At 34.5% G+C, this 11,377-nt stretch overlaps 1 protein-coding gene across 1 annotated transcript; it reads left to right on the top strand.

The window, feature by feature from the left end:
* Positions 1 to 6,340: 6,340 nt before the first annotated feature.
* Positions 6,341 to 7,649, top strand: LOC115235600 (endocuticle structural glycoprotein ABD-4-like). Its single transcript, XM_029807501.1, has 2 exons — positions 6,341 to 6,381; positions 6,738 to 7,649. The coding sequence occupies exons 1-2, from the start codon at positions 6,370 to 6,372 to the stop codon at positions 7,122 to 7,124; spliced, it is 399 nt and encodes a 132-aa protein (XP_029663361.1). The 5' UTR covers positions 6,341 to 6,369; the 3' UTR covers positions 7,125 to 7,649.
* Positions 7,650 to 11,377: the final 3,728 nt, after the last annotated feature.

Below are 11,377 nucleotides of genomic sequence, written 5' to 3'. Positions count from 1 at the left end.
GTAAGTGCCATTGATTCTTTTACAGTTGTAAGTAATAAATATCAAATCATGCTCTTTATGCTCGGTATAAATGAAAGAACAAGCATAAGATTTGTCAAACCAGTTGTCATTGTTCGTGAATTTATCTAATCAATGGATTTAGATTGCTAGATGACATTTTTCGGGCGCATTTATTCTGGCGGCTGAATTAATGTGCGGTCACATATTTTGTAAAATAAATTAAATGTATAGTAAAAAACGATAATCTTTCAAATATATATACATGCACAAATAAATAAATATATATTTTTACATAGTTGTTTCCGCCGTAGTTGTTTCCCTTTGCACGATCGTGTCAGGGCAAGATGTTGCGGCAAAGGGTTAATATATTGATTAATTATTTTTACTTTCATTTTTATAAACTTCACCACCTTTTGTATCCGCGCATCGTATGGCTCTTGTGTATGAAGTCTCTGCGCAATATGTTTTTGAACAATTAAGCACAGATCTTATAAATAATGTAGAAAACATGCTATGTTTATGAAAAATTCTAGGGCAGAGAACTTATTATAATTTATAGAAAATAATTTGCACATGTTTTATAAATTAATTCGATTAAGTAAAAATAATCGTGTTTTATGATTTATTGTGTGCATTTGTATTATTATTATTATTATTATTATTATTATTATTATTATTATTCCAAATTATTATTTAAAGACTTATTTACAAAGACTTATACACAAATCACATAATAGAGATACATATGTGTGAGTTACTAATTTCGCAAATTTATACAAAATTATAAATTATATCACGATATGGAAGTATCCCTAATGAATTAGTAGTGGTATAAATGTGGTATAAAATAGTGGTATAAAAAAAATAAAACAACGATATAAAACTCATACATACATATACAGGGTGTCCCCAATTTAAATGTCAAAACTTTAGGAGCGTGACGCTCCTAAAGTTTTGACATTTAAATTGGGGACACCTTGTATATACGATATTTACTCAAATGCCGAAGAAAAGAAATTGATGATACAAGAACATAGTAAATGGAATAATAGAATGGAGAAGGCGTTAACTTTATGTAATAACCATATGATGTAACTAACGTTAATTATATAATGAGCACTCATGTAGTAATCCTTTGAGAAAAGGAGAATAGTTTGAAGAGTTATTTGAGAAGAATCAACTGACAATGTGTTATCTGGATACATATTAATACGTTCATCTCGAAAGATTTATAACGTGCACTATTACGTATCATTACAATATACCAATATATATGGTATCGTAAATTTAATAATATTATTTAGAGATAGCAACTTTCGGTTTTGAGCAACATCGCCCGCGGGTAACCTTTGGACACGTGTAAACAGTTTTCGCAAGAAATTATTAAGCATTATCACGGATATTACACAGTGGAACATACATGTCTGATTTTCAAGGAGAAAGAAAAGTAGTCTTTTTTGCAAAAAAATGCACAAATTTTATTAAAAATGAAAGCAAGAAAAGAACAATTAAATATAAATCAAAGTTTCGAACAATCCTGTTCGATAAAGCGTCATAAAATTAGCGGAAACAATAGCGAGACAAGTTATTGCTAATGAATTACATCGATGGCCGTTACAACAATGACAAATTTGTACTATCCAAGTAAAATCATGCGCATGTTTGCTATTTATTCGACTCGCCGTTATTTACGCCAAGGTTGTGACATGACGCCGGCGGACATTCATCATCCGGCATCCGCACAGCAAAACTTTACGATCGTGTAATTTTCACCTAAGTTCGAAACGCGAAAGCCGCCAATCTCGCCAAATCGCCGAAGGTCAGGATCCGCCGCGAGCAGTTGGACATCGTCACTTCATAATGAGTCCCGATAAGCCGCCCTCTCTCTCCCCTCTCACCACACAATATGTTTCGTAATAAAATTAAACTCGTGCGTACATGGGTTTCTAATTTTCAAATTAATTATGCGGCTTTGCCTTGTATCCTCGTTAGTCTTATCTTGTCGAATTTCAAGATACTTGTTAAATTAATCTAATACCGCATTTGTGTAATTTTCCGATTGCGGCGTAGATTGTAACGCAGACGAACGAGGACGTGTAACTACTTTTGTATGTCTTGGTATTGATTGCTTACACTGAATTTCAAATAATGTAAATAGCTATTTATTCCTTCATACAAATATTTTAAATTTTATTCAAAATTTTTAAGCGCAAAGAATTTTAAATTAAAGAATAAGTTACATATCAAAATAGAATCGAAAAAATAGTATCTATAAAATTTTGTTGAAATTATTACAACATTTTCAGTATATATTATACATATATTACCAAAAATACAAAATAATGGTGCGTTTTCCAGAATATTTTATAATAATTATCAGAGCTTTGTCGCACCTTACCTTGAATTATTCGCGACGCGACCTATTAATTATAACTGGCCAATATTTCGATGATCCTATTTGCCTCCGGTAATGGAATAAGATACGCCGTAATTTGTACTCGCGCGGAGGTCATTTCGCTAACCTGAATACTATACACAGCATTTTTACTTTCACGCGGCAGATGAGTCCAACTCACTTAGGTTGCTTCAACGAAATGTTATGTAATCGATGATTAAAGAGCCGCAGACGACAGATTATGACAATTCATCACCTATAGTTTGCAGCAGAATAGACACATCCAGCACGCGTATTCATTGGAAACGCGCGCACGGAGATCGAAATGAAAAATGATATCTCATGAAATTACCGATACGCGGCATAAAAGCCCGTTTGTGCGAAGCTGCAAACTAATCAATCGTGGCACAAAAAGATCTCCCGTTATTCAAACAATTCGATGTAATCTTAATCTGGCGCCTGTGCATTATCATTATGCATATATTTGCATTTCATGTAGTTGCACTTCACATATATGAATATATACAATAAATAAAATTATCTCTATAATGTGATTAAGAACGAAGAAAAACAAGAGAAAATATAAAGAAATATTTACTTTTAAACTGAAATAGATATTTATTAAGTTTTCTAATTCAATGAATAAAATGTTTCCTGGTTAATTTTGTTTTCAATATTTTTCTCAATTTATGGTAATTCTAAATAAATGATAATTGATATTTTATTATTAGATTCAACGCATTACTTATTTATTTATTACACTGATTTGAGATACATCGGATTCTTAATATGAATACTCTAGATAATTGTGCAAATCATTGTTCTAATACTTGCAAAAATAAGCAAAATTATGTTTGAACCTATTTGCAAGTTTCTATTATGCAAAAATTTGAATACATTAAAATTGTCTTTTTTATTCTCTTTAGTCTTATAGCGCGATCTATGATATCTTTTCTTCACTCTCTGAATGCTTATGATCCATCGTTAATATTTACATGATCGTGCTACAAACGACGAGCACTATCATGTCAGAATTCTCAACTAATATTTAATTTTTAAAAAGAAAAAAAATTCGTGTAAGTTCTATTAATGATTTAACGTATCCGGTTTAACGTATCTTGCTTATTCTTGCTGTAATTATTTTTTTATTCAAAATATAATAAGGCAGAGAAAATTGCAAGTCCCAATTCTGCTTTATCGATAGCATGAGGAGAGATCGGCGTGAAATCCTGCACGAAGTCAGCTAGAGGACTCAAAGTGACATTTCCACTGTAATTTTTACACAAAGTTAAAATGACGTTAACATAATTAACGTGTAAATTACTTCTACCTGAAGATTACTCCTCTATTCCAGTTTCATAAATATTTAACATATAAAAGCAGGACACGTCGATTTTTATGCTTTTTTAAAAAAATAATTAGCCTCTTGCACTTAAATATAAATTAATATAATATTGGTAATTGCGAAATAGTGATGTGTCAGAAAAGTTTTATTGAGACACCGCAAAATCGTAAAGAAACATTCGATCTTGCATTCAGATTAAAACACTGTACAGGAGATCTTGAGTTTTTGTTGTTAGCTTTGACTTATAAATTTCACAATTAATTTATATATTTTTTTCTAAATAAGAATTCAATATCTCGCGGACACAATTCCTAAATCATAAAAAATTAAAAACCTTGAAACTCTTAAATTTCAAGGATGCAAACAGACAGAACTTTATTCTTGTTTACTAACTCCAAATATATTCGCGATTTGCGTGCGTAGAAAAATTTATATAATTATCAAAGTAATTTAACCCTGAAATTTTAGAAGTTGCGAAAAATGATGATGCCCGTATATAAGTTTTGCTTTCGAAAATAAAATTCTTCCAGCATTTTCGACAAGAGAAATATTGCGCTATTTAGCATGTACGAAATACACACAATATAAATCATTATATTCAATATGATTTACGAATGTACGATTTAGCGATTTTTTTAACTACGTGCATCAATGCAATAGGTATAGCAGGCGCATTTTCAGAATGCATCGTTGTGGAGAAGGCATTGATTCTTATTACTGAATTTGCATCTCTTTGCAGTCGCTTTGCGTGTACGAATCAGTTTCATTGAAGGCTTTCGTTTTCGCGGATTATCCACCTCAGAAGAAGGAATCCAAATGGCTACCGGTTGAAAGGATACGATCGTGCCGGTGCGAGTCCTTCGACTTATGTGACCTTTTTCTCACCGGGAGATTAATAGCGCGCGCTACAATTATGTGTAGATATGTGTTAGAGAAATTTACAGCCTCCCAAAAGAAAAAGACACGCGAGTCGCGTGCGCGTTTCGTTATCCTCCAATTAATTTTTTACGCGATATTTAAATTACAGCTTTGTATTTACTAACTCTGTATTTAGGATGTAGTTTAAATAATTTTTTACAAAGCTTTTCGAATGAAGCGATAGATACGCTGGGTTTCTATTTTTACAATTGAAATAAATAAATATAATCAGTAGAGTGCAACATCTTCATGCTTTTAATAAAATAAACATAATTATAATAAATTATCTACAAATCTTGGGCTGTGATATATTTTTTAATAATTTTAATTATTGTAAATTAAAAGTGGTATATTAAAAATTATTCAGAAATAAAAATACAGTCATGTTCACAATTTTTATTCATCATATTTGCTATAAAATGAGCAAAATCAGTAATAAAATATCAAATATATTACTATCTAAAGAGCAATTTTTCTTTAGCATTTGAAAAATATTTGAACCGTTCTGGTTTTTACATCCAAATATTCAATTATTTACTTTCTCGAGGTTCGAGAAAATAGTCGAGGAACACTAGCTGCCGCCATCATCCCGTCGTGCTACATGTCAGGATAAATGATAAATAAACTTTCGTATTCGGTTTGCGTTGCACCCGCCAAGGCTCCGCGAATTTGTTACACGTTGGTTGAATTTATAATGCGCGTAAAGTAACGAAAATTCACATAACAAGATCATCGGGTCAACGAAAAGCGTCCAAAACGCACGCCGTATTAGACAGTCTCATGCCTCTTCACCGACACCGAGAAAAATTTACAATCGACTTAGAAGCGTAGAGAACTTTTATTTCTCCCCCGAAACATACAAAGGATAATCCTTTGTAACCAACGTGTTTGCTTGACGATATTTACTTTGTTGCCTTTAATATTTTACAGCACGATACTTATGTCATGGGAGAGAGAAGCTACTTTTCAAACGTGCTTTTACTACGTATACGGATTTAATATTTTTTTTTATAATTTGTTAGTTTCCCAAATTTTTTAATAAAAGATTATATTTTAATTTTTTTAAATAGTCTTTAATTAATTTTCGAAAAATAGGTTGTTTAGTTTACCTACATGTATGTCTATATCTTCAAGCTATTTTGACTAAACTGATCTTGAATTTTATTAGCCTTAGGTAAACGCATGCCATACGTGCTTACTTTGTGAACATGTATAGCATGCGGAATACGTGTATGAAATTTCGTAGAAAAAGATAATTTTAGTAAAAAGAAGAGAAAGAGAATAAAAGAGATATTATTTATTAAGTATTAATTCTCATAACAAATGAAAAATCGTGATTAATCATAAAAATCTAGATAGAAGAAAAGTTTGAAAATTTGAAACAATAAAATTCTCAAAATGGTCCCCAATTAAGTTTTTAAGTACATTATTCGATTTTCGAGTAAAATCAATAAATATTCAACAAAGTTGAATATTTTACTAGTGAGTCGATTTTTATGTCACCATTTTTGCAGTCACCTCGCCTTAAGTTCTCATTATAATTCGTTGAATATATGTCACAACGTACATGTGAGTTAATATGTGTTAACACACTGGCTAAAAATATATTAACGAGAGAGAGAATCCCCTCGCGTCTTAGCAATGCTATATATAAGAGGCGCCTCTTCAATTTTTTCATTTTATAAGGAAACAAACAGCCGCCATCAGCATCATGAACGCTTTAGTAAGTCTATATATTATATAATAAAATTAATAGAGAAAATTATTAATCTATGTAATTATTCGTTTTTTGTGTTTTTTTTGTCTGTATTTTTAATTTGAAGAATATTGGATTGTTCATAAAGCTAAAAAGAAGTATCCTATGTATATGCATTCCTGTAATATTTTTAGTCTCAGGTTATAGAAAAAAAATTAATTATATCGAATCAGATAAATATCATATATCGATTCCAATAACAGAAGCACATGTAAAACTTGAATTTTGAACGCATTTTACAGTTGAAACATATATTCTGTATTATTCCGATTGTCACACTCATGAAATTCTTCTATCTTGACTTGACTGCATAATATTTTTAGATCGTCGTACTTTGCTGCATGTCCGCAGTATTTGCGCTTCCTGTACTGAAACCGCACGATACCCTGATCCCCAATCTGGCTTTGCATATTTACGGACCAAGCCCGGATGGTTCGTACAACTACAACTACGAGACCGGAAACGGTATTCAGGCGCAAGAACAGGGCCAGCTCGTCAAGATTAAAAATGACAAGGAGGACGCTCTTTACGTTCAGGGTTCCTTTAGTTATCCCGATCCCGATGGCAGACCCATTGCCTTGAGCTATGTCGCTGACGAGAATGGTTTCCAGCCTACGGGAGATCATCTGCCGACGGCGCCTCCGATACCCTCCGCTATCCTAAAAGCCCTAGAGTACATTGCTCAGCATCCCGAGGAGGATGACTTGTAAAAAGTTCATCATTATGTTTTGATCATATGAGTGAATTAATTACAGTGAATTAAACATTTCCGTCAATTTATAATGTCGAGAATTGAATTCATTGAAGTTATATGCCTCTAAATCACGATCTTTATGTTTTATTTTCTTATATTCACATATATATCATGCGAATTCTACGTAAGATAAATTCCTTTCACATTGCAAAGAATTAGTATTATTGTGTTAATTAAGAAGTCTTGCAGCACACGTGCACTGTGTAAAGAATCATTGCGACGGCAGTGTTTATATTTTAAGCGTTGCCCCTAGCCATGAAATAAAAGTGTTGAAGCGTAAATTCAGTTACACGTTTTTTTCTGCGATCGAGAGATTCATCTAACTTCGTTGTGCCATAAACACATCACGGATGTTCCGCTCATTAAAACATCAAATCGCTCGCGATTTGAATACATCGGTGAATGAATTCGGTTGGCTAGTTCGCGAATACAACACAAAGCAATATTTAATGATGGGCCGCATGTGTAGATGACGTAATAATGGACGTGGCGAAATAGCGGGAGATTTTGATGTAATTGTCAGCGCTGCCGGACATATCTTGTGATGCGCAAAATTTAGTATCGTTTATATACAATATTTTTCACCTGTGTATTTTTATATATTATATAATTATTACGTAAGTTTTTCGAAGAGAGTCTCTATGAAAAATTTGCATCGGAATTATCCATGCGCATCGTTTATTCTTATACAATTACTGAATTATTCTGTCTAAGTATATCCCCGAAAGTAGATTTTCGCGATTCCAGCTGAGAAATAGCACTCTCTGGGCGAGCAATATCCCGGGAACGGAGCACGTGCTAATCCAAAACGCGCGACACAATCCTCGTGCGGCGCGTATCCTCGCGGATACACAAAGCGTGCGATTTAAATAAGATAAATGCGCGCATCTTACGGCGAGACGTGCCGCGAATATAAAAACGAGAATTACGACATCGCATTAGCCGATGTCCGTTACATTCAGGAGCTCGCTTATGCCGCGTTCGAGGACAATACATGGTGGGTCTCGCACCGAAAAAGGACGAGAGATGTATGCGTATTAATAAATATACCGTGTCGCAAAATCGCGTATCGATCCGGCGTCGACGACGTAGGAGAGACAGAAAGAGACAGAAAGAGAGAGAGAGAGGGGGGGGGGAAGATCTCTAGTGCGGATGCCTCTACATTCATTTGCATTAATAGAAACGTAAAATACGACGTTGTGTTAATTAAATGAGCGTCGCGCGATTACAAATTACTCGGGAGGGGGCGATCCTTGAAATTAATTTATTCCTAAGGTATTTTCCATATTCAATGCGTATATCTCCGTGGTCGGAACGATTAAATCACTAGTTCGTCGGTGATGCCGCGCTTCAAGGAATAGCGCGGATAATAGTACGAAATTACGCGGCGAGAAGACTCTCGTCTCTCTGTTACGTTAAATTGAAAATATTTTTCGCGCAAGACAAGCCTCTTCAATCTCGGACTTGACGTCTCTCTTCTCGTAAATCACTCTGCCCCCGGGGCGTATTTTAAGGAATCTACCCTGGAAAATGTGGCGTATTCCACCAAATTTCTCCAATTCACGGTTACTTAACATATTTGTTTATCCCCATATTACATTATATAATTTGCCAATTATTTGAAAACAATAGTGAGAGAAATACACATCTATGACCATAGTTTGAATATAAATATGTGGCGTTATATAACGAAATAACATTCTTTTTTTAATAAATCTCATTAAACTTCTTTTAATTCTTATCTCCTATTCTTTGATCTGTGTATATTGGCAGGCCGAAATCGCCTACATTTCTGCAGGCTTGTATCTCGTGATATCTGTGCGGGAATCTGCATACGAGTCTCGCAATCAGGCGGATGCAACGATTGAATGCACCTCGAAATATCTAATCGCTAGCCCGATCATCGTAGATCTCTCGCGCTACCGCCACGAAATCACGCCCCGGCCGAATTGCTACTTGCGATTGACAATTCTAGATACGTTGGCTTGATCGATGTTTCGGATACCGTGCGGTAGTTACTTCAAAAATTGCATCGTGATTAATTGTCGTGAATGTTTCCCGATACAAGGTTACTGCTTCAGGAAGCAAATAAGATATTTTACTATACATGACGTAGGTAGATAACAGAATCGAGATAAATCACTTTAATAAAAATACTATTTAAAAATTAACGAAACGACTCGTTTGATCGACATTTAATTTAACGTTTCATCTAATCATCTAATCTTTCCTTCTATATATAGAACAAGACGACAATTATTTAACAATCGTCGCTCGTGTGGAAATCACGTTACTCAACTATATCAAATAATCTCATTGTAAGAGCCATCTTTATGTCGATAAATGTCTAGCACCGCCAATTAAATGCACGAAATATCTCTACACGAATCTAAAGTCTACCTCCGCGCTGACGGTAAATACAATAGCTGGCTGCATGCTCGAGAGATATGATCTGATCCCGATCATCCTCTATGCACCACGTTCCCCTTCTCGCGTTTTATCGCAATTCGCGGGATTCGAATTGTTGCGCAGACAAAACGGTTTTAAAAATCCAATGGCGTCTTCTAAACAAAGTAATGAATTCCAAGACTTTAAAGGTTGATTATGAACAAACTATTATGTAAGAATTTTTTTTAGAATGTTTTTTGTCTATCACGGTTTTTGTCTATTATTATATGTTAAAAAAATAAGTTCTCTTGAATATATATGTGATATATCTTTTTTCGTTATTTATGCTATTAAAAAATTATTTTAATTTGAAAAAAATTAGTTGTACCTATCTTTTCAGAGAAATTGCTTAATATAACAAGTATCTTCAAGATAATTTCGATGCTCATGAGCGGTTCTAAATTCCAACGTTGAACCAAGCAATACGGTTATGCAACTAACATAATTAGACTATCAGATTCGCGATTACCATTATCGGTTCCTCCTAGGTATGCGCGTCCGTCATTTCGCTTTCGTTGGATCGCGCCCTCGCCAAGGAGAAAGTTTACTTCGTCACGACATCGATTTCAGCGTGTTTCTTTTATATTATATATAGATTTTTCGATGATCCCGATTGATTCTCATATCGACCTGCGCGATCACGTAGTCACGATCGCGCGCTTAAGAAACGATAAATAACGAAATGATGATGGGATGAAAATAATGATGCCGATGCTGTGTAGCACCAACAGGTCAAGTATCAAACGTGTTTAAATTAAATATACTTCAATTGTTCTCGTTTATACAATTTAACGTAATTTCTTTAATTTACGTATTATATACATTATATGGTATCGTCAGTATATTTTCATATGTAACCCACCGAACACCATGACCTCTTTTTTTCCTACATTTTGAAATATATGTGCTCCGAAACAAGAGTTGGCGCAAACACGATCCGCGTCGATTTATCTATTGATTTTGTACAAATTTTTTGACATGAAATTATGCCGTTGATAAATTTTCCATTTCGCAATCTTTTATGCCGAAAGCATGGACGCGATGGAGTGTGTCTCAATGCTCGTAAAGAATTATAAGCGTTAGATTTTTACAGCAGGAGTTTCGCTTCGACGTGATTAAACGTGACGATCCTCGCGCGCCTCTCTTGCGACATAATGTCATAGATCATGGATCGCTCGATTATTGTATGAATAATGAATCATGAATTATCCAGTCGTGAAACTAGAGAAAATACTGCAATTTTCGTCTTTTCCAAAATTCCAATTCCAACAAAATAATTTGCAAGATAAATGTATTTAACAAAAAAATCTTGTTAACAATATAGGGTTTGTTTGTTTGTATTCTGAAAGTAATCCCTCGTTAATGATTGTACGAACTTATTCCGATAAATCGGTAGAAGAGAGGCAACACGCGCGGCGTATAAGCTTGTGTGGAAGGCGACCTTGACATATAAGTACATACCACGAACGTTCTAAGAGAGCGCCTGCCCGCAGGCGAGAAGACGTAACGTGTGCACGCCGAATTCAATTTTACTTTCATCCCGCGCAAGCGGAACGTTCTCCCGGAGGCAAGCGCGCGCGAGGATTCTGCGAAAATTACTTTGACAACTCGTGAGAGACGAGACGACCCACGACCGACTTTTAAGGCATCCGATTAACATGAGAACGCCGGCTGTTCCTTCCTCAGTACTTGCACGCCTTTTAAACCCCCGACGGTGGTCTGTTTGATATTCGTGAGACAGTACTGTTCTTCTCCAACAGA

This window comes from Formica exsecta, unplaced genomic scaffold, assembly GCF_003651465.1.
Source record: "Formica exsecta isolate Colony F162 unplaced genomic scaffold, ASM365146v1 scaffold11, whole genome shotgun sequence".
NCBI lineage: Eukaryota > Metazoa > Arthropoda > Insecta > Hymenoptera > Formicidae > Formica > Formica exsecta.
The sequence above is the reverse complement of the archived record's forward strand: the minus strand, read 5'-3'. Positions and strand labels throughout refer to the sequence as shown.